General features: G+C 37.6%; 1 protein-coding gene across 2 annotated transcripts in view; it reads right to left on the bottom strand.

Annotated features, from left to right (window-relative positions):
* CTNND2 (catenin delta 2) overlaps positions 1 to 25,389 on the bottom strand; it is a 394,794-nt gene that overhangs the window by 304,817 nt on the left and 64,588 nt on the right. For both annotated transcript variants that reach the window (XM_082752927.1, XM_082752928.1), the window contains exons 2-3: positions 1,402 to 1,436; positions 805 to 921 (exon numbers count right to left, since the gene is read on the bottom strand). In XM_082752927.1, the coding sequence (XP_082609053.1) occupies positions 805 to 921; positions 1,402 to 1,436 (152 nt within the window). The remainder of the gene's footprint in view (positions 1 to 804; positions 922 to 1,401; positions 1,437 to 25,389) is intronic.

Below are 25,389 nucleotides of genomic sequence, written 5' to 3'. Positions count from 1 at the left end.
ATCTGCTTATTCAATGTCTAGGGTTACATCTTCTAACAGAGGTGTTAGCCTGTTGGGAAACTGTCTCAGTGTATGCAACTTATGAGCACAAACATTTGTAAATGTCTGCTCTGCTAATACATTGAGTGGCACGTCCCTCACTCCCTTTTGCTACTGGTTAGCCTGAAATTGCTGATCCCAGCAAAAGATCTACCCACTCACTGCACGCTTCTGCAAACAGAAGAGCTGTGACATGACCAATACACCAACCTTTGAGAAAAGGCTCCAGGTTTCTTGCTACGGCTGACATTCTCTGCATCATCCTTAAGAAGTTCACCTAACTAGTTTTGTCTGTTTACCAGTTTGAAAATTACAGCGTTAAGGTGTACCAGCTATCTGATGGCTGTGTTTAAAAAGTGACATCAGAAAAACTCACACGCCACACTACAATCCATTACATTATTTTTGCATACTGAAACTATGCTGTTTGAAAGTTACTTTTGCAGTGGTGATGCTGAAGTCTTGTGTCATGACCTCATAGTATAGTACAGCCATACTGCAACTACAAAATATATTCCTTAAAATATACGCCACAGGGGTTTTGCCCACAAACTTCCAATAAAATTCTCTCCATTACAAACAAAACCAAAAATTAAATTGCAAATTCTGGGAGGCAATTTTCCTGCTCACAACTACATTGTCTTTTGCCAGCATCGGAAAATAATCAAGAAAAACATTATAAGAAAATGTACCAATTTTTAGTTTTAAAGAATAAAATGCTCCAAATACTTCTGGGTTCTGAACAGCACGTTTTTAGCAACTTACTTTCACTGGCTGAATAGTCCTGTGGATCAAGTATCCCTGATTCCTGCAGTGATCTAATACAGGAGTCCACCAGCTCCAGACCAGTAGTGAGCTCATCTTCTATATCCTTCTGACCATCTGTAATAACATCAACACAAGAAAGTGAAAGAAAGGAAAAGGTAAAACCAGTTACATGCCATCATGTACAGTTACAGCTGATGAAGGAATGGAGAACACACCAAGATTACATGTTCAGAGGAGGCTGGTCGAATCTGTCCAGGAAAATTATGCCATCTTTTGAAAGTGTGGCCTTGGATTAATAAAAGCTAATTGAGAAAGCTCAGGTCTCGTCTTAAGAAAAAGCTAAAGGTGTTTAGCAATGCCCCCTCTTGAAAGATTGCACTATTTTGGGTGTCCTTTTTGCTAACCCTAACAGCTTTTGCCAAGTTCTGCCATTTTTTTTTTCTGTATTTTTCACATGCTAGCAATAAAAACAAAATAAACAAACAAAAAAACCACCCCTGCATAAATGCACACTGATTTCCTCTCTACCTTCTTTGGGAAGTATGACCACTCTGGTAGGAAATACATGTAGTGCTCTAATGATAAGTACATTACCTTGTGTTTGCCAGTGAAACTGCTCTTCTGTTGAACTGTAAAGAAAGAAAAAGTGTTATTTTTTTATGAAATGATTCAGTAGTATGCCACCGATATTCAGCTCTAAATCTGTTCTCAAGAAACTGACTTAAGAATAAATAATGGATTTTATCCAGTACTATTTTACTTTTTCCTTTTTTTTCTGGAATGACTTGCACAGCATTCATTCAGCAGGGCAGAAATGTCTTCACTTCTTAACTAAATAATTTAAAACATGCATGTAGAAATCACACTCTTGGTCTTAATATACAAATTACACTATTTCAAAGTAAAAATGTTAACATTTTGCACTTTTTTGAATCCTATTTGTCTGATTTTTCTTTTTTTTTGAGAACGCTACAAATTGTTTTCTCAAGTGAACAGTTACATGTGATTTCTAAATGAATTTATGTGCATGATTCCTGGTTCTACTGATCATTATGTGCATTTTTATTATTCAAATGTGCAGCTAAGTTAATTCAATTGGCCTACACAAGAGAGTAAATTTAGATACGTTTGTGCTTCCACGTACAAGCACTTAAGCTATGGAAGGTCTTAATTTTAAAACAATGAGGATGCATACAAGAGGATAGGTTAGGTAATTTTTTTTCTATAGCAGATAAAATGAAGGATATATTCAATTAGGCAATGAGAACACTTTCCTCATACGCATGATCTGCTTATCCTTCACTACAGATCTTTCTCACGTGCCAAATATACAAAAAAGTCTCAAGTTACTCAGCCAAAATCATTCTTTTAGTAACAGTGAACTGACTTTTGTAATTATGATTAAAATTTATTCTGTAGATTTTTACAAGATATTGACAGAGGAGAACAAAGTCACCTGTTGCATCTATTGGTTAAAAAAATAGAGAAAAACAAAACAAAAACACGACAAAATATTTTTAACTGTTCAAACTAAAAAAATATTTATGATGTAGAGAATAAATGCTCTTTTTAATAAGCAAATGGATTTTAAATCTCAAATTGTTTTCTCTTTTTCCAGCGGATGCTGGATCTCTTATGAATATGTGAGTACAGCTCATAGTATTTTCCATGAAAAAGAATAATGCAAATGAAATAAAATGTTTGGTTTTGGAGCCCTTTTTTTACAGGAAAATAACCTTGGTTAATTATTAATCAAATTTGATAGTTACAAAAAAAAAAAAAAAAAGGATAATTGCCTACTTTACATATAAATAGTACTAAAAGCACATTTTAATTTCCAGCTGGCATCAGAAGTGTTAATCTGACAAATTCAAATCTATAGATCATCGTTAATTTCCAAATATCTACCATCTGTGACTTATTTTGATGAACTTGAGAGGGAATTCATAGATTAAGAAGCTATCCTTTCGATGAGACACTCAGCTAAAATGCTTGCATTCAAGTCTATTGAAGTTAATAATATTGAAGATAAACACAGCCAGAGTCTTCAGGCAAATAATAATGGCAAGGCACTGAACTGGAAGAAATTACTTTAATTTAAATTACCTTTTCAAATGTAGCCTTGACTACATTTGGTGGTGACTAGGGACAGTGGCTCTTTTTGAAATATTAATTTTTCCAATTTGAAATTCCTTTTGCCTGGTTTTCAAAATCATTGAACAACTACAGCTTCAGCTGACACACTGGGACTTGAAAGCATTTTTCCTTTCTGGAATTAGGGCCATCCGTAACGAGCAATATGCTATTTCCCACTAGAAAATCCCTATTCCAGGTGGTGATGGGTACCACCCCAAACGACACCACAAAATTCAGTACCTCAGATGGCATTCTTGCTGGCAAAACAAACTACTCAATCTTGCTGGCAACAGCACAGGGATGTATAAGACTGCGTCATCTCATCCAAGTCAGTGAGAAAAGCAAATGAAGTCTGTGCATGAAGAATGAGCTATCATTTTCAGCAATTCCCTTTTTAAGCAGTAAATTCATATAAAATGTGGAAGTTTGTTATCGTCACAGTACAGATAGCATTAAATGAATCACTAGTGTCTGATCAGTAGTGATTGTTAATGTCACCAGTCTGATTTTCACAGAAACTTTTTAATGTATTCATCTTAGGAAAACCTAAATGAGAAGGTCTAAAAAAGGACTACAACTAATTTTAACCATATTTTGGCTCTTCCAGTTTTAGTCGGGTTCCTACTCACAGATACTGCAATGGTCTTTTAATAAATACTCTAACGTACAGAGTGAAGGTAACACATTGATCAACAAACTTTTCATCCTGATGTTAACTTTGGATTCAACATATTAAAAATTTATCTGCTCCCACAAGGATATCAACATAAGGTTATGAAAAGAGTGCTGCTTACTCTAGTTAAATTTGTGCTCTTGAGCTTTTAAACAGTCCCCTATAGTTACATATTATGGGACCTCTTCCTGGTTACAAACCAATGCCTAAGTCCTGCAGACAAACACATGGAAGGTTTACCTCAAAAAATCCTATTAGCATTTTATGTAGTTTAAATTTAGGTACCCTGGTATTTCTTTGCTTTTGGTTTGGTTTTGAGCCTAACTTTTTTTTTTTTTTTTTTTTTTTTTTTTTTAAATCTGTTTCCTGCTTTTGGCTTGAAAAGAATTCCTGCCTGAAGCAACCAAGCACGGCTTGCAGGGAATCTTTAGACTGTCGCATGGGTATGCCAAATCAGCTCCAGTGAGTAAAATCCCTTTTCTGTGCTTTTCTTTTAGGTGTTTTTCTGCTGTACAAGAGATCAGTGCCACTGACTGCATACTGACATCAAATACAAGGAAACAAAACAGAACGAAAATAACAGAAGTATTCCCTCCTTAATTATTTTTTTTCAGCACATTCAGCAAAATAAAGCTTTCTGCTTTATAGTTTTCCTAGAGGAAAGGTCGTAAGTTCACTATTAACCACTTTTCTGCACATTCCTGTCCCTCATTATGTAAGTTTGTAAACTACCAGCTTGGACCAAGGAAGGCGAAAAACAAAGCACTTTATTGCAAAGTTGTGAACCAAACTTTTTTTTTGAGTTTGAGGAGGGAGGAGGGAGTTTTTAACTAGTAGTACGTTCACACGGTTTATGATAACAATAGCATAAAACACTAATGAGCTGAGAATTCAAGGAAGTATAATTATTACCTCTCTGACCTGTCCCAGAACTGCCAACAGAACTTTCTGAACAACAGAAAGTTCAGAACAAGGTGAGCCATGTGTGACCATCAAACATCTTACCCCACAATTTACAGGAGTCAAAAGCCATTCTGGTGGCTTGCAAGAGAATGTGAAGTGACACTAAAATATTACTTTCCTGGACCATGCTCACATATTTTTGTAAAAGTAACCCTCATGGGAGGCAAACCAGGGGTAAGGAATACTGTTGATCACTTTGGCAGAAGAAAAACTGCCAAAGACATTCTCAGACAGCTTTGCCATGAGGCCTGGGCAAACACCCAAGGATTTGCTTTCAATGCAGGTGCCAGGGAACAGCAAGGGCAAGCTATTTCATGAGGACTAGGAGCTGGGAGGTGATGGCAAGGCAGTGACCTCCAGGAGATGGGGTAGTACCTTGAGCCAGTTAATCCATGTCAGGTTCAGGTCCTGAGTCGGCGACCAGAGGCAGCCCTGGTTACACACACAACTGTTAACATGGCACTTACAATGCAGGCTGTGGAAATGCACTTTCATTATCCCACTAAAATTCCTCAGTCACATGCACATTAGGGCATGTGATTCAGTCAGGACATGTGATTTCAGCTCAAGTCACACGAAAGCACACAGTAGCAAGGACATTTAAATCTTGGTAGGAAGGGATGCAGGTCTTCTCTGAAGTCATTCTTTCTGGCACATCTCTTGATTTATCAAGGAGCTCCCATACATGCATGGAGGGCAAACACCCACTGCTATATTCCTTTGACTATCCAAGAAATGTTTGTGTGCTTCTTTATGTGGTGAAGTCATTCAGTTTACAGTTGTCATTCAGTTTTTGAGAAAGTGCTACAGTTTATCTGCTATGCAAAATATTTCTTTTTATTGTTTCCTAAAACAATTCATGAAATTATATCTAACCCTACTATACAACAGCTATGAAAGGATTTTTACAAGGAGCTGTATCAGCACATGATCTTTTCAATTATTTCAGCAATGGAGCCACAAAACATATCTGTATAGAATTTACAGGCAGATACTGTCTCACTGATTTTTAAATTGCTATTCTGGATGTTCTCATTTGTGGAAGGTTGTAGAAAAAAATATTCAGAGGTATTTCACAAGAGGAAAAGAGGTTGAAAAACATTAATACTCCATCTCAAGCAAAGGCAAAGCAGCTCTTAAATCAGCAGTACATTTTATTAAATATTTTGCAGATAACTTAGTCTTTACCATCAACTGTCTGGAAAAGAAAAGAGACAAGAGCAAATTTTAATGTTTTACATGAAATAATCCCATGGAAAGGTACCAACCCCTTAATTACAATAGAAAAGGTCACCCCCGTATGCTATTTTTTTGGTTGCCCAGCATAAAATTACGTCAAAATTTCTAACTGCAATAGTCACCTCTATAGATGTGACACAGTAACCTCTTTTAAATCACACTCTATCCATAGCCAGATATGGCATCAACTTTGCTATCAGATCAACAAGTCCTTTTGATGGTCCAACAAACCTAATCCAATTGTCTACAGTGACCATGGAAACTGGAAATAAATAAATAAATAAATAAACAAATAACCCCACCTCTTGAATGTACCAGTACTTTAATGATCACTGCCCTTTTCTACCCTCTGAATTTCAAAGTGACTTTTAAAACTGTTATGGAGTTTAAGTATAGCTTAAGATGCCAGAAAACAGTTCTGGTGGTTATTTCCGCATCTGTATTCGAAAGACACTGCTACAAATTCCTACAGGGAGAGGGGATTGTCCATTTTCTTTTTCAGACAACTTTTTGTTATTCCCTAGGTTTTACAGAATCAATAGCAGAACTTTGTGGCTCTGCTATGAGTGTTTTGTACTTCGCTTCAATGACGAAGTGAAATATTCACAGCCAATTTCCAGTAGACTCAAAGACAAATTTCCAGTAAGGTCCCAAGACTGATGTGTTCTTCTACATTTAACACTTGCAGAAGTGTGCAGATATGCTTTCCTTTAAGAGCTTTTTTTTTTTTTAACTGCTCCAGTCCTGTTTATACCCACTTTTCCTATACTGATTATGCTTAAAAATAACGTGCTATTTCTTCTTACTTAAGTGGGATTTAACATTCAATGTGCTGCATTTCGAAGAGCACTATTTAACTACAGAGCATGCACTGAAAGTCAGGAGAAGCACTTTTGCTTTCTTCCCAGGGTGCTGCTGACGGATTTGCAAAGCAGGCAGCAAGGCTGCTATTGAATGGAGAGAGCGTAATATAGACCATTTCCCTGGAGTTTTTACCCTCACTCCTGAAATGGTCAATAAGAGTATTAATTACAATATATTTTTGGACCTCTAAGTTGCAGGAATCGTTTCTCATATACCAAAACACACCTCAAAAACATTTACTGCAGTTTTGATTGAACGTGGCCACCTAGAAACAAAATGCTACTTAGCTTGCCAAGCCATTTAGCTTTCTTTTGTTTCAGTTTTGCAGTTTGTTACTTGCGTGACAGTGAAGACAGATTTTTTTTTCACAGAAGAAGCCTGTGAAGCTCTGCTATTCAAAGGGGAAGAATTCAGAGGACAATACATGTGAATACTTGTTATATTTTACTTAATTTTAAACTTGGAAGCAATGACAGCATTAGGGAAACAAGTATTATATGATTCCCTATTCTTCCCTACATGTCTGTTTATGGCCTGTATGGGATATAACGTACTAGGCTAGGTGGACCCTAATTCTGAATCAATAAAACCATTCTCATGTTCTTATTTAGAGAAACTAAAATCAAATCAAATTACTTGTGTAATTTCCCTTTATTAATTAATTATGAAAAAGGATGATGGTACACAAGTAGTAGGAATTGGCTTAAGGCTGTATTTCTGCTAAGATAATAGTATTAGTTCTTCCTGTTTACTTCAATGGCTATCTTTATTTAAGAAAGGAGCTCACTTTCAAAACTGCACTACCTGAACAGGAGAACATTAAAAATTTATCGTGCCTCTACACGATATCAGTTTAGACAGTGGTACACTATTGTATTTGTTCAGCCCTAGTGATGGTATTTGGATCTGATCCAAACAAGCATCTAAACCACAGAATCACAGAATAGCTGGAGTTGGAAGGGACCCACAGGGATCATCGAATCCAACTCCTGGCTCCACACAGCACCACCCAAAAATCAAACCATATGTCTGAGAGCACTGTCCAAATGTTTCTTGAACTCCATCAGGCTCAGTGCTGTGCCCACTGCCCTGGGGAGCCTGTCCCAGTGCCCGACCACCTCTGGGTGCAGAACCTTTCCCTAACCCCCAGCCTGACCCTCCCCTGTCCCAGCTCCATGCCATCCCCTCGGGTCCTGTCGCTGTCCCCAGAGAGCAGAGCTCAGCGCCTGCCCCTCCGCTCCCCTCGTGAGGGAGCTGCAGGCTGCCATGAGGCCTCCCCTCAGCCTGCTCTGCTCGGGGCTGAACAAACCAGGGGGCTTCAGCTGCTGCTCCTGTGTCTTACCCTCTAAACACTTCACCATCTTTTTAGTCTTTCTTTGGACACTCTCTAACAGTTTTATGTATTTCCTATACTGTTACATCCCAAACTGTACACAGTGCTTGAAGTAAGGCCACATCAGCGCAGAACAGAGCGGGACAATCCCTTCCCTTGACCAGCCAGCCATGCTGTGCCTGAAGCACCCCTTCAAACTGATGCACCCTCCCCACCCTGCAATGAGGATACGGTTGGCCATTCTGGCTGCCAGGGCACACTGTTGACTAATATTCAACTTGCTGTCAACCAGAACCCCCATGTCCCTTTCTATGGGGCTATCCTTCAGCCTCTTGTTCCCAGTTTTATGTATAGCCAGGGTTGTCCCTTCTCAGATGCAGAATCTAGCACTTGCTCTTCTTAAACTTCAAGTTGCTGGTGATTGCTCAGCCTTCTGATTTGTCAAGATCTCTCTGCAAGGTCTCTCCACCCTGAGGGAGTCAACAGTTCCTCCTGGAGTAGTATTAGAAAGTGTTTGAGAAATAAATCAGAAGCTGCAAATTACAGAAATGCAATTGTGGATAGGTAGAATGACCTTCACCTTGAGGCAAGTGAACAACCCGAAAGAAGAAAGTAGGTCTGGTTCCTTCTTTCCCTCCTCCCTCTTACCCAGTCATTCAGGTATCAGAGCACTCAAGTACAATGTGATAGAACTAGATACGATTTGGTTTTATTCACCTGTGAGAATTCAAGCCAATACCTCATTTGTGTGCAACCATGAGAAGCTATTCCCTATCTTTCCTATGAAACCTCAATCCTATATGCAAAATAATATTTTTTTAAGGAGCTCATTATAAAAGATGTCACCATAGTTACCCTTCCTTTGCACCAATGTTTGAAAAATGTCTTCAGAAAAAGGGTGCAAGACAGTAACACAAAGTTCCTCTTCTTATCAAACTGCACAAAAATACCCTTCTACACAAGGCTTAATCCTTAACATGCACATCGAGCCAAGAGCCTCATGCTGACCATTGCTTTAAGTAAATTATTTTAAGCATGACTACACTTTTTTTTTCTTTTTTTTTTTTTTTTTTTTTTTATGACCATTTCAACCACACTATTTGTTTTGTATTGTCTTTGATAGCTAATAAGAAAGTGGTTTTCTCTGTTTCTTGAGGGGTGATTCATTTCGAGCTCAGCACTTCCTCAGGGAAATGCTGCAGACAGAAGCCAGACAGCCTCTACCTTGAAGAAAGCACGTTCCATGCAGAACACTCCCAACAAACAAATAGCCTGTCACTTTGTGAAATCACACACTACAGCCCTTCCCAGTTCCTCTCCCTACAGCCTCTTCATATTAGCTTCCAAGAAACCTACCCCTTTGCTTTCTCCTCTTCCCAGTTAAACAACCCTCTCTTTTCCTTTCCATTCCTTCTCCCCTCCTACAGAAGAAAACACAGAGGCAGGATGTTTCTTTTTGCTTGGCTGGTTATTTTGCTGTTCCCTTTCCCACAGCTTATGCCTGTTATCAGCTCCTTGGGCCAGGAGCAAACTCCTGTGCCAAAATACAGGCTGGAAGTCCCTTGTAACTAACAAAAAAATATTCTTAATATATGGTCTGAATTTTGAGATTGAACAGATTGTATGGTGATTCTGGCAGCTGGATGATTGTTACATGACTTAGTACACACACAACTGCCCGAGTTAATACCTCAGACCACCAGAAACACCGAGCAATGGAGAAACAGCCTTTTGAGAAGCAGGCAGTACAAGAACCACATACGCAAGGAATGATGGGTCTTGAATTTACATTTCAGGGGATGAATGTAAAGGCAGCAGAAAACTACTTTCTAACCTCAGCTGTTGGATGGATGTAAAGGTAATTCAGACTATTAGGTGGATGTTAAGCAGCTGAATCAACCCGTGAACAATTGATATTGATTTATGAATTCAACTATGGGAGTGAAAATTCTTATTTGTAAACTGTCTGCTGGTATACAAAGCCGACAAATTATCCAAAATGGCACATGGTAATAATGGCTATTTAGCTATATGGATAACCTTTAATCACACATTCATTACTGAAAATGACTAAAATTATATTAATGCAAGCTGACAAAAAGTAAATGTAACCTTCAGACAGATCTGTAGTTTTGCCTGATAAAAATACAGTCTCTTTATCTGAGCTTTTTTCCCTCCTAAGGCTCAGAGGGGGGAAAAAGAATGTTTCCTACGAAAATAATATGCAGTTATTAATTTCCTACCAGTGACTAAAGAAATAAAACAGAGGTGATACTACTCATAAGGCAGACATTTGGTAAAGACAGATGTAAGAAACACATAATATTATTTTATTAACTATGTATGCATTAAAGAGAATATTCCTAAAGGGTAAAAGGGTGTTCTTGTAGCAGCTTGAAGAAATGATCTTCCAGAGACCACACCAGTAATACTGAGAACAAAAATATTTTGCATTGGCTTTATTCCTAGCAGAATATTACAACATAAAATGTTGTAATGTTGTCTTGCCATTTGACAAGAGCAATTCTTTGCCATTTTTTTGTTTCATTAACAAAAGAATGTAACCACCTTTCTACTTAAACATATTCTAGACCCAGAACATGAAGTTTCATTGTATGGTTCAGTATAGAAACTTTTCATTCTGGTGTATGTACATAATCTACACATTTCAATACTGAGTTAAAACTTAGCAAGAGAACTTCAGTGATGTGCTTTTCTGCTACTGTGCTCACTGACTTGCAGTTTAAGGTCTGCCAGACAGGTACACCATGAAGGGCTGCACTAGTAACAACAATGAGATTCAAAATCCAATCAAATCAAAAGCCAAACGCTCAGTTGATCCCTGAAGTTCTGCTAATCACTTCTTTCCTCCATCTGGCTTTCCTATAATGCTCAGTGCCTTCATAGTGAAACAAGTACCAAACTTGTCTGCATCTCTAACCATGCAGCTGATTTTGCAGCAGCTTAATAGCTGGCAAATTTGTTTTCCTAAGACTTCTAACTTTGTTTCTCTTCCTTCTTCTGCTTTGGGCATTCATTCATGAAAAACAAGAGCATACCCCTGGATTTCCATATTATTGTTCCTTTAAACTGCCAAAAAGACTATATTTCTTGCCACAAACACCTGGAATTGTGAAATTCATATTACACTGTAAGTTTGGTTTTGATCTTTTATTATTTTTTCCTATGTAAATGGGACCAATGGCTAAAGTTATTTGTTACCTAATTACCACAAACTTTTCTAATGCAAATTTGGCCCTAATAACATTAGGTCTGGTAACCATTAGGTTACTAGACAGGTAGCATAAAGAATATTATAGGTTCTCATGTTGAGTTCTCCCCAAAATCCAGGAGGCTTAGCTATCACTAAGCCACTTTTATCACTTGTAAAAATTTAAGAGACCAGTTATTCTATCACCTCTAGTGGAACTGAGGTCATATCTCAGAGGTTCTCAATAGCAGAATTTAACTGCTGAGATGGCTTGTTTGATAAAACCAAATTCTACCTATCGGCATCCTGAAAGCATCTGAAATTAGAAATGTGGTAACACTTAGAAGTGTTAAGACAGGGCACTGATCTTCATTCTGCTCAAGGGGCCACTTAGTACTTTCTGGAAAGTCTGCATAATTATGCAGCAAAATGTTTAACTCTAGTAGGTTAAATAAAAGCACTAATTTTCTCCGCTGACTCTGCTGAAAAAGCAGACAAGGGAAATGAAACACAGATCTCAAGTACCTAGCTGAGCTTTACATTGGCAGATAGAGAATCACACTCAATTTTTAAAAGCCCTTTGTTTTGGTGAAGTGATTCCTGGATAACAGTAAAATTAAACTCTTGGCCACGTAGGCAAATCTCTCTTACGGATTTCTTAACATACTTGTTCAAAACAATTCATTAAAAAAACACTTTCTTCCCCATGGCTGGCAGAGTCCAAGTTTCAAAGTTTCATACAGCTCATGCCGCTAAGCAATCCTTATGCTCCTCCACATGTTCTATCATCAAAAATATACATACATGAAATAGAAGTAACCAGCTTTGCATTTATCCTTCTTTTTTTCTAGTTATCCAAAATGAATCTTTGGAGTTTCGCTACTGTGCTATCCCATCATCTTAGCTATGCAAATCCTTTCCCTTTAAATATCTTAATCTAGCTTTAAAAGCTGCTCATAAAATTGAGAAGTATTTATTTTTCTACTTGTTCAGTCAGTGCATCTCAGAAATAGTCCAATCAAATGCAAAATCTGCTTCCACAGGCAAAACGGAGCTTATATGAAAAGAAAGGAAAAGGAAAAAAGAAAAAGAAAAAGAAAAAGAAAAAGAAAAAGAAAAAGAAAAAGAAAAAGAAAAAGAAAAAGAAAAAGAAAAAGAAAAGGAAAAAGAAAAAGAAAAAGAAAAAGAAAAAGAAAAAGAAAAAGAAAAAGAAAAAGAAAAAGAAAAAGAAAAAGAAAAGGAAAAGGAAAAGAAAAAGAAAAAGAAAAAGAAAAAGAAAAAGAAAAAGAAAAAGAAAAAGAAAAAGAAAAAGAAAAAGAAAAGGAAAAGGAAAAGGAAAAAGATTTTTTTCCCCTGAATAAGAAACACAGAAAGTCTCTTCTGGACTTGACAAAACTAATTTCTCACAGTATGTATGTGCTAAAGCTAGTAGTCAAAAACAACTAAGAAAGCAATGCGTTTTGTAGTCGTTTTGAGGAAGGACAGTCTTTGAAAGTTAGCATAAAGACAGTCAGTGTTGAAAGCTGAGACAGAATTTTACTCCCAATCATTTCATTCAACGTCCTGCTAACTTGCACTGATTTGGAGGTATGGCCATTCTTCAACTGCTAGAAATTGTGTCCACATCCTAATGTGTTTGCATTTCAAAGCCTATAATGTGTATGGAAAATAAATAAATAAATAAAACACCTTATAAATAGAAATAAAACTTACAAATAAAACACCCACCAATGAAAAACAACATTAAGAATTTCTAGTGGTTAAGCAAATTAAATAAATTAAAAATACAACAAAATAAATCCAGTACAACCCCAAAATGACTGCAACCAGGGCAATTTGTCAGTTGAGATAGGACTGGAAAAAAAGGCAATTAGATAGAGCCAAAAATTATGTCTAGCCTCTTCAACAGTGTTCTACAGAAGCATCATGGTAAAGGGAGTTCAAAGAACACGGTATACTCTACATTCCATGATGAACTACATAACCTCCATGTTCTAAACAGACATTACAAAGCATTGTGCCTGTTTAAGACAAGGGAAAAGAAAACAACCACAACCCAAGTCTAGTCTGACTATTAAAGTTTAATAATTTGCTAATAATTAGAACTGTAATGGCCATGAGGAAAACAAATACATGCATACTAAGGCTTCACGCAGATGGTAAAATTAGGTGGTAAAATTTTATGAGAGTAAAAAAAGGAAATACAGGTCTAATATATTTGGAATTCTACCAGGCATTTAACCCTGGTGACATTGCTGAATCTGATGACATTGCTGAATTAATAGCTTAAAAATAAAGTGGGAATCATTACAAGATTTGAACAGAAGGCATCAAAATGGACAGATGAGACAACCAGTAGTGTTAAGGTGAAGTCGAGCATCAGGGAAATGACACAGAATTACTCAAATATCAGTCTTGGGGTTGATCTTGGAATGAACTTTTCTCCAGGAGTGTTTAAGGCAAACTCATCCAGTTTGAAGATGACGCAAGATCAGTACCTGAATTGTACTAAACCAGTCTTCTGATAGCACATAAGACTGGACTTATTGTTTCTTGGGTTAATTTCAGATGAGTTTCTTCCTTCTTCTTAGACAAATACTTTTTCTTTTTTTTTTTTTTTTTTTTTTTTTTTTCCATGATGAAATGGATTTTAAACAGGTTGTTGAAAAAATCACAGGAATTCTGAAAATACTTTATGGTCATCTACAAAATGAAACTTACCATAGCAATACAACTTCTATTACTCACAAGTCTTTAGTAAACTACTCCAAAATGTACCGTCAATAATGCAGATAGACAAATGGAAAGACAAAGAGGAGACAAAGGTTTACTGTAATTACTACTACATGCATAAAACAATAAGTCAAAACTTTATTTTGTCTAGTATGCTCATTAATTTTTCATTCAGCATGGAAACATTGCCTGTAATTCAAAAGATGAAAAGCACAGGACAGCCAAGAAAGAATATCCACAAAGTTATGTTTCAAACACAGACATTTGTTTCCATAAGCACCACAGTACATGTACGTGTTCCATCTGCACATTACAACATATTTTCATCTTCCAAGATGACAAATACTAGTTAGTTTCAATTCCGCATTCCAGGCTTCAAGGAAAAGAAATGCCTCTAGTCTCTATCATCAAGAAGAGCTCTTCACTTACACACATGTATGTGAATATCTATGTATATGTATACATGCATAGATGTATACGTAGAGGTGGCATTGACCCATATAGAATCTTATCTGTGTCTGTCTTTACATTAAATCTACCACTTCATATATTTAAGTCTGAAACAAAATTTAGTCATTAAAAAGAATCTGAATGATTCCCTAACACTTATTTCCCGAAGTTAATCTTCTATTTATCACGATGTTTATATCTTGCAGCTCTTTATAAAGACTTGTACTAAAACAAATGCTAGTAGACAAATGGCATGTGAAGTTCGGATGATGCACACTAATATATGATTAACATTTTCAGTCCTCTTTTTTCCTTAAGTCATTGTTTCACTAAGAGTTTAAATTCAAAAACTTGTTTTTCTGCAGCACTCTGAGCCACAAACATCCTTCGTGTTTCTGTATTACAATAAAATGTCTCCTTAAACTCATGTGCACTACGAAGTCTGCTTTTCAATAGCAGAAGCACTTTGAAGAATTAGTTTATAATTTAAAAAATGATTCTCCTGCACAGGAACATAGGTACTGCTGCATCACAGACTGACTACGCTATGTGTCAGATAGGTGCCAGGCAGCTGCAAGGCACAGAGTTGGGGACACTGTGACAAGAAATGACCTCCATGTGACTGCCAGCACCATCACCTGCCTTGTAACAGGGAGAGCTGACCCCAGCACTGGGGGATCCAGAAACCCCCAAGCACACAGGCGAGCACACTGTCAGTATTGGGAGAGAAGGATTAAGCTTGCCCTTCTTATCTTCCCACTAAATCTACATGAGAAAATTTTTCCCAAAGCAGATGGCATTTGTAAAGGTGGTGGCTTGACTGCCTATTTGTTCCTGTCCTCTGCTACCCAAAAAATAGTCTTCTGATAGAACTGCAAGTTTGCTGGTGACTGCATGTATACTAGAAGCAGCATCTTCCTGGAAACCTTTAGCATGAAGGCTTTTAAAAAAACAATCTGTTTTGCTTTGCTTTTTAGAACAATTATCTCTTCTTCCCATTATGTTTTTTTTTTTTTTTTTTTTTTGAAAAAGCATTAATGGAACTTGAAAAAAAAATCATCCTGGAATCACAAACAATATTTATCCCGTGAATAAACATATTTATATTCAACTATTCATGTGTTTTTTAATTTCTTCCAAAGCAGTTCAGATTTTACCCAACTCAGTAGGAGCTGAAGAAGGCAAGAGGCAAACTGAAACACAGGCAGTTCTGTCTGAACACCAGGAAGCACTTTCTTGCTGTGCGGGTGACAGAGCACTGGCACAGGCTGCCCAGAGAGGTTGTGGAGTCTCCCTCCTTGAAGATCTTCAAAAACTGCCTGGACACGGTCCTGGTCAAAGGACTCCGGGTGACCCTGCTTGGGCAGGGGGTTTGGACCAGACAATCTTCAGAGTCTCCTTCCAACCTCAGCCTTTCTGTGGCTCTGTGAAGGTAGATTACTGTGCAAATATGGTGGCACTTATGATGCTAAAACTGATGATTTCTTAAGAGACTTGGTTCCAAACATATGAAGCAGGTATGTTTTGAGTATGTCAATACTTACATTAAACACATAAATTTCACTTCTGTAGACTAAGACCCAGTGCAACCTGGAAAAAGCATCTGTCTTGGCCGGCTTGTACAGTGTTCTTGGCATTACCAATTCTGTCCTGCTAAGCAGGACACTTCTGTGTCTACATTATGTGTGAGATACCTGGCTGCATTTATAGTCCAGCCTGAAGCTTCAAGGTCACACTTAGGAAAAAGAGAAGGGAAATGTAACCCTTATTTTTTTTACTTCTAAACTGTGAAAATATAATCTGGAATCCCAGGAACAGAAGAAGAAGAATCCAAACCATCTTCTCAGCGTTGAACTGCATTTTCAGTGAAGTATTTCAAACAAAAGGATTGTTTCAATCTCCTCTTGAGCAGAGGGCAAAAAGACATATGTGGCACCCTCTGAAAAGCAACTGAAACTCAACAACAAGGCTACCTTCACTGCAATTCACTCGTTAGAGCTCTGACACAAGGCATGCATGTGACAGACAGGGCAACCTTTCTCACGGCTGCAGAAGAATAACCTGCCAGGAACAAACAGGGCATTATCTGAAGTGTCTGACAACAGATGGACTTCTTTCCCTTTTTTCTTCAAGCCCCAAGCTTATATTAGAGAAAAGAATAACCTAATGTTTTGGTTATAAAAAGGAAATACAAATCATTCCTTCTCAGTCTATTCAGTTGCTATAAGGCATTTGACATAGTTGTTGTGTGTGGCAAATTCAGCTTCATGGGGGCTGCTGACTATGTAGTTTTCACTTATTTTCCACAAGGCTCAAGCTTATCTGTTTACACAAATGAGTTCAAAACATCTGCCCCAATGTTTTATGAAAGCATCACCCACTTGAAAATGAGTCTGTAGAAAGCCATGCCCTACCATGATGTAGATTGCACCTGCCCTGAATTCTCACTTCTTTAAGTAACTGTATCAGAACAAAAGCAAAATCATACATTATGCAAACATCTTTCAAAAGAAAGATTTTTTTTTTTTGAGCATACACTGTTACTTGTCATCTAACCACCTTTGTCTTATGTGGGAAAAGAGTCACTACTTATCAGAAGGAATTAATTATGACATGGCTTTATTGGGTGGCCTTGCTGACAGCATTTTGTAGATATACATTAGTATGTGATTAATTTGGGTTTATACATATGCCAACTGTACCGAGAAGTAAATTTGAATCAAAGGACAAGACCGCAAGAGTTGTTTTGATGCTCTGATAATGATGTGCATCTGGGGAACACAAGGCTCTAACAAGCCACCATCAGCAAAACGAAGAAGTCCCTGGTGCCCACCAGCAGAAAGAGTCATAGCTTCTTGTGGCAGCATGCAGTCACAGCTCACAGAAGAGAGCTGAGACAGAGCTGCAAGAGCCGGCTGCTCCCTCAGCAAAGGATGAGCACCGCACAGGCCGTGCCTGCACTGGCCTGCCCCGGAGCTGTGTGGCAGCAGGGCAGGGTGCTCAGGGGCTTCGCCAGAGGCCCCAGGCAAGGCAGGGAGCTCAGCCAGCTCCAGGGGCCCTCCTGACAGCCACCTGGAGCAGCAGGAGACAGGGACAGAGAGAGGTGACAGCACTGTCCACACTCCACCCACAGGACAAGACCTAGAAACTATCTAAAAGATAGGTCAATGCAGGAGAGAAGGCCGGATTGAGGAAGTGAAACAGGCCCCCTACAACACAGGACTGGCGGTGCTTGAGATGCAGAAACAGGGTAATTGGACACCATGTGTCCAGAAAGAAGAAAGACATCTCAGGCTTCTTTGACAGTGGCTTTTTCACTGTTGGATTACTTCCACTTTAGCCTTCAGGAGTACCTTATAATCTGTATTGAAACTGCAAGACATGATACTATTGGAAATGCACCTAATTCAATCCAGTTCCATCTCCTTCCCATTCAGTGACAAACTGAATGTGGGTAAAATGCTCTTGATTATGGTGTTGAATAATATTGTCTGCCTTAGCAGCTGGAACTCCTCTCTACTTCCCGAGCAAATAAGTCAGCATACCTTGCTGATCCCATTCACACCACATGTACCATCAGCCAGACTACCTGACAGACATACACTTTGGCAATAAAAGGCATGGGCTACTAAACCTAAAATAAAACTATTTTCCCTAGGACTTCATCAAAACTATGTGCGACTCCTCCACATATTTACAGCAGGAAAAACATTTCAGTAATTCTATGAGATCAGAATACTAGCCAAGAGGGTGGTGTGGTGTTTTTTTTTGTTTTGTTTTGTTTAAAATTATCATTATTTATTTATTTATTTATGAAGCTACCATTACTTCAGACTTCACAGAGTGAATCATATTCAGAATTAATTTAACCTTTTAAATATTCTTGTCATAAACAATTTTTTTTTCTATTCATCTGACTTTCAGGTCTAGATTCTACTCTACCATTTTATCAATTTATATCTTTAAGGTTGTGAGCAATTCTTTTTTTTTTTTTTATACAAATGGATTAACGGATCCACAGCTGCCAGTACGATTATTGCCAAGACCTTTGTAGCTTGAACCAAACTATAGAAACATTTAACTATAGCCTACTTAAGTGAATAACTAATAAATTAGCATTCTTGACAAAAATAACACATCACCAGGAAGACAGTTATTTAGTGGTTTTAATCATCCATTAAGTATGAAGTCTGGAATCATGTACTATTACAAATAGACATATGTAGAATACATTCTAAGCACTTCAGCAGCAATTTCAAGATGTTAGTATTTCCTAAACTTTCTCCAAAGAAACGCACATAATAATAATAATAATAATAATAATAATAATAATAATAATGAACAGAATTAGCTCCATACTTCACTTAAGAATCAAATTCAGATACTAGTAAATTGAGTTGTACACATACAACTTTATGTGTATGAAGTTGAAGGGGCATATACTGAAAACCAGGAACAGGTTATTTCCTTAGGTTATTTTCTTATCCTTTCCTTAAGGTTATTTAACCTTATAACCTTTCCTTAAGGTTATTTCCTTATCATTAAGACAGACTCAAAACTAACAAATCTGATGCTCAAAACAAAGACACAATGTGACCTTGCACCTGAAAATCCTACATTAATGGATGTTATCCATAATTATTCTTTCCTAACTTTCCAAGTCCAGTATGCTTTAGATCCAAATTGCTGCTCTGGAACCCCTTGTCAGGGTATAGGAAATTAAGAAGTGCTCTTCAGCACTTTGTGTGCAGCACGTGGTGCCCTAACACCTATCCCCTCTCCTCATCATCTCACGTGAAAGGTGCCTAGATGAAAATATCACATGGATTAGTACTGGTCTGAAGCTGACCATTTTGACCGTGATAATTTCATTATGTAGATGACAGGACAGAGTGCGGCTTCAGCAAGTTTGCAGATGATACAAAATTCTAAGGAGTGGTTGAAAGACCAGATGGCTGTGCTGCTGTTCAGAGGGACTTCAACAGACTAAAGAAATAGCCTGACAAATAGAATACCTCCTGAAGTTCAACAAGGGGGAATGCCATGTCCTGCACCTGGGCAGGAATAACCCCATGCATTGGCACAGGCTGTGGGCTTTCTATAGGCCTAACCAGATGGAAAGCAGCTTTGCAGAGAAGGATCTGGAGATACTTTTGGACAAGAAGAGAAAACGGAGCCAGCAATGTCTCTTTGTGCTAAAGAAGGCTAACAGCATCCTGGGTCGCACTAGGAAAAGCATCACCAATGAATGGTGGGAGGTGATCCTTCCCCTCTGCTCAGCACTGGCAAGACACGTTGGGAGTACTGGGTCCAGTTCTGGGCTCCGCAGGACAGAAGAGCCATGGACTCAATAGAGTGATCCCAGTGAAGGGTCATTGAGATGACCTTTGCAATTGAGCCTCTACTGTATGAGAAAAGACTGAGAGCTGGGACTGCTTAGCCTGGAGAAGTGAAGGCTCAGGGGGATCTTACCAATGTGTATAAATACCTGAGGGGAGGCAATAAAGAAGGCAAAGCAACACTCTTTTCAGTGGTAGCAAGTGAGAGGATAACAGGCAATGAGCATGAATTAAAATACAATAATTCCCATTTAAACATAAGGTAAAACTTTTTTAGAGTGAGTAAACTGGAATGGGTTGAGAGAGACTGGGGAGCTGCCATCCTCCAACCCTACTGGACAGCGCCTTGAGCAAGCTGCTCTTTCTGACCCTGCTTTGGGCAGGGAGGTTGGACTAGACACCTCTGAAGGTGCTGCCTTCCAGCCTCAACCACTCCGTGATTTTATGCCAGGATTCCAAAAAGATGGAGCATGCTGGGATCCCTACCTGATTTTGTAAGGGTCTCATAGCCTGCCCTGTTTTGTAAAGGAACAGACAGGAAGTAGCAAAAGGTTTCTAGATTACCTGATTGCCCTAAAACATTGTTACCAAGACCAGGTAAATACTGAAAGAGAATTAAAACCCAGCTACAGCTGCAAAGTGAAAAAAAATAAAAATAAAATAAATTAACAAAACCCATGAGGCATCACTGGCTTCAACCTTCATGTGTGACTTCATGGTTGTGTACAACACAAAGTATGAAACTTTACACTCTCCATTTAATCGCTGCAGCTACTGTAAGAAACCTGAAATTACCTACCTGGGCACAAAACAGACTCGAAAAGTAAAAATTAAGTATAAAGAATGTTTGTCCTTTCTGTGACTTCCTACATTGCGGCTCTCCACTGGAGAGGAACTGACAGTAAAGCTGAGGTGGAGATGAAAGGCACTGGTATCATAACTGCTGACATTGGTCTTTGGGCATTGAGCCTGGCCGTGGTTTAGTTCTTTGATGCCCCCATGTGCCCTGCAGCGTGCCACGAAGAAGCAAGGATCCTGACTGCAAAGTCTGCAACTTCCACCCGTCACACTTTCCCCTGGCTGAAGCTGAAGTGCTCTCGGTCCCTGCCAACACGTGTACTAACTCCTTACAGAGAGAAAAGCTCAGTTAAAAACTCTGTTAAAAACTACACCTGCCATTAGATACAGGGATGCCACTGGCAGAAGTACAGCATGCTCTGACAGCTCAGCAGCAAACAGCCCTGTTTTGATCTAGTACTGAGGTTGCATTCAAGGAAAAAATTCGTTTGGGTTATCCTTATAAGCCTTTCAGAAATACAACTCTAACTTTGCTATAAATACAATGGTATATCTTGTTTTAAAATATTATTATCATTAATAAGTTATTTTAGTAATTGCTAGTCCTTTATTAATACATATATGTTGTTACAAATTTGTTTTATTACTTTAATACTTTATTACTTTAATTACTTTAAGCCACTCTCAACTAAATTAGTCTTATTTATGCAAAGCCACATATTAAAACAAAAACAAACAAACAAAAAAGCATTTTCTCATTTTCCATCTTAGCTACTAATTTTTTCCTCAGTAAAGTCCAATCCCTTCTTCCTGCTCCTTAGCTGTTTGCCATCCCAATCAGAGACCTAATTAAAGAGACTTTGTATCATTTGTTTTCAATTTAAAAATATTTGGAAGACAGCATAGACACATTTTTCAGAACACAGAAAGTAAGGTTCACATTTGCCAAAAAAAAAAAAAAAAAAGCAAATATTAAAAAAAAAAAAAAGAACCCGGAAAAAAAAAAAAAAAAATGCTGTCCTGGAGCTCAGGTTCTTTCAAATTTTAGAACCCAAAAGGGTGATCGCCCCATCCTCTAGTGGTCAGCTGGAAGAGAGGGACTGGGATTTCAAGCTTAGAAGACATCCTGAAAATACGAGACATTTGCAACTCCCAAAAACCCTTGCCAGCATATATCAACTTAGCTGGATCAAAAGCAAGCATCGGAAATACCATTTCTATTTTCAGAACATCATGCATCCAGGATGAAAGCTGGGTTCCTCCCACATCTAAATTGCTCAGTAAATCTTATATTTCAAGAACAGTCTCATGATAAATGTCAATTTTGTGCTAACTGCATTCTGCAAATATTTAAATTGAGATTTGTATAAAAAACAGATTAGGAAGATTTCTTTAATTGAGGATGTACCTTGGCCAAGCACGAACAAGATTTAAGCCACAAACTATAGGTTAATATTCAGTCCAGACGGAGTTGGGAAAGATGTTTTTGCACACCCTTGAGATGTGTCAAAAATACACACATACAAGTAGAATGCTTAAAACATGAAGCTATGTGATACTACAAAATAGTTATGGTTGCAACTTGGGGAAAAATTAATAGACAGATGGTCTCAATTTTCTTTTCTGAAAAGTAAAAAAGAAAAAAAAATGATGACGCTGATTCTAATCTCTAAACAGAAAAACTATTTTTACAATCTAAATTTTGGTGAAGTATTAAAAAATAATCTGTTCAAATGAGATATGCACAGAAAACAAAAACATTGTAGATTTTTTCTGCATATGTTGGGTTGAGTTAAAATAACCATTATCTGATGTATGTACAACTAGAAATCTTTTCTTTCACAAGAAGTGTGGCAGCAACACTCCCCTCTCTTCGAAACAGTAGATGCTACTAAATTATCTATTTTGCATCTGAGTTATGCCAGTACAGAAAATAGAAAAAAAAAATACAGCCATGAAACTAATTGGCTTATTATTTAAAACAATCAAAATATTCCATTATTAGGTTCTGAATCTCAAAACTGAATAAATACCTACCCTGATTGCTCCTTCCCTAAAAATACATGATTTTTTATAGCCATGTTGCTATAGTGTACTCAGCAGGCCACAGGCAGATGATGGGATAAGGATCTCATTTTACTGTCTAAATTGGAAACCAAAATGGAAAGTCTGACTTCTCTGCTAGCTGGTCTGTGGGTTAGAATTGAATGCATAGTTTTAGTTCAATTTCTCTGCAGACAAAAATAATAATAGTTTAAAAGATACCTGCGTTATCAGTCTTAGCTCAGCACAAGGCAGGTCTGGAGATGTTCTCTGTCTCTGTTGCAAGACATCCTAGAAGATATTTCTGAAATAAGCAAGCCTACCAAGTAGTACCTGTATACTCAGAGCCTTTATAACTTTTCCCATACTTGATATCCTCTTTATGAAGTCAACATACTTCTGTTGTTTCTGTGTATTTGTACTGTATTTAAGAAAATCAGAATTAATTAGAGCAAATACTGTATACGGAAATTTCCAGCTTTGTAGCTACATCAGATAACAAAGGATGAAATGTGAGTGGTGTACAGTGAGTGTGGCTGGTAGAAGGAGCATCACTCAGATGTCAGAATAAAGCTACCAAAGTGCAAATACTCAGTTTCTCTCCCTTGAGAAAGATCGTCAAGTTATTATGACATTGTATACATAGCTGCACATAAATGTTTAGCAATGAGCTTGGCTATCACCGAGCATTAATACAGTATATATTCATCGATTCTACCAACAAAAGGTAGGAAAAATGCTAACAGTTTAGTTCTGTTATAACTATTTCATCTTTCATACTCTATGCAAACACAGAGAAAGGCACTGCAGGGATTTTAGGAGTCTTGCAAGAAAAAAAAAAAAACACAGTAGGGATGAAATGAGTACCCCTAGACCTAACACGATGGAAAATAAATAAATAAATAAATAAATAAATAAATAAATAAATAAAATACTACGCTTGCTTTTCCAAGAAAGCCAAATAGATTTTTAGCTAAAAAATACAAACTGCATAATCAGGTTGAGAATAAATATACATAGTTTGAAGGAATTTTAAAGGAAAAAAATGTGGAATATTTTTTTGGATGTCACTATTAACTATCTAGAGTTTCTTGAGCTCCAACTGCAAAAATATATAATATATTAATTACACGAAACTATCACATTTTATATCCTCCATAGAACTCACAGCTCTCATTGGGTGTCACTTCCTGGATTAAAAGATTAAGATGAAAAATTTGTATCGGAATTCACATTGCTTCACAGTGCTTCAACAGACAGCTTTGGACAGGGTGGGAGTCTTGAATTTCTCTGTCAGCCAGAGAAATCAAACACCTAGAACAAGTAATGAGACATACTCTGGTGGATCAAAATTTTGAAGGGAATGTGCCAAGTTCTACCAGCGTTGACAAGTGTTTCCTTAAAGTGAAAGAAAGGTGAGCTAATGATTACTGTACCATCCATTCACAATAGCTTAACCTTCATACTGCATTTTTGCTAGAGCAGAACCACTGACACTAGCATTACCTAAGCACTCCCAATTCCTTAAGCATTTTGGACAATTTCACCTAAACAAGAAGAATGGGAGCTCATCCTGTTAAACTGGCAACACTGAGATTCTGCTTACTTTTATGCTGGAAGAAAGACTTTCCATGAAACAAAACAAAACAAAACAAGAAGAAGAAAACAAACAAACAAACAAAACAACAACAACAACAACAACAGAAAAGACCTTGGCTTTATTTACATAATTGTGGTCCTTTGTTTAGATTAGTGTATCAACTCTTCCTGACAATATCTAATATGCTATGACTTGCCAGACTGGGCAAAACCACACAAATATTTGTTTGGGGGGGATGAGGAACCCATCAGCAGCCTTCTGGAGACGTCTATGTCCCCACTCATCTCTAGATTTTTTACGGCAGGGTAATCCAAGCCAGATGGCTCTTACCAACGACATCCTTAGCTGAACTCCTGAGCAGGGCTGTCAAGTAAGGAGAACCTGCTTGTGTCTGTAACTCCTTTACACTCGATCCTTAACTGAGTTAACTCAGTTGACCAGTGAACAACAATATTACAGGTTGTAGGAACTGCTGAATGTACTGCTGTGTCATGAGAAAGGCGTCGTGTTATAGAAAGTATGGTTTCCTAATATTACGTCTGGTGGCTAAAAAAAAGGAGAGGTGGCCTCCTTTCCCCTCTGAACCAGATACTGTCACCAACATGTTGAACACCGTGCACTCCTGCAGGAATATTACAAGCTACAGAAACAGCCCTGTCCCAACTGAAAAGCCAACTCAGTGCTGTGCTCTGATTCAAGACATGAGAATCTAATATATTATACTGTCCAAACTATTTCATAACTTGAATAATGAAAAAGAGAAGATTGGATTTTTTAATGGAAACAGGAAAATTTAATACAGGAAAGCTGTTATTCAATTAACAGGTTAATGTATTCCAGGATCTTTAAAAAAGGATGGTGAATTATTTACCGTAGATAGACAATGCAAAATTTTATGAAGTTATAGCATGTGAACACAGTTCCAGTAATTCATATACAGGTTTATTTACCCTTGATCTCAAATGCTGATTGCCAAAGCCTACTGATTCAATGGGTTTCACGAAAAGCTCAAGGTTAATCTCTCATGTGATTTACACTTAGAAAATGTTCAGTTTCACAATAAAATTTAATCTATGCAGTCTCCTTAGTACTTTATATTTGAACCTTTATCTAGGTAAGACATTTAAAAACTACATACATAATCAGTGCATGAATACTTAGCACAACTTCAACAAAAATTACATCCCAACTCATGTTTCA

Source organism: Aythya marila, assembly GCF_965140915.1.
Source record: "Aythya marila genome assembly, chromosome: 2".
NCBI lineage: Eukaryota > Metazoa > Chordata > Aves > Anseriformes > Anatidae > Aythya > Aythya marila.
This window is presented reverse-complemented; position numbering and strand designations above follow the sequence as displayed.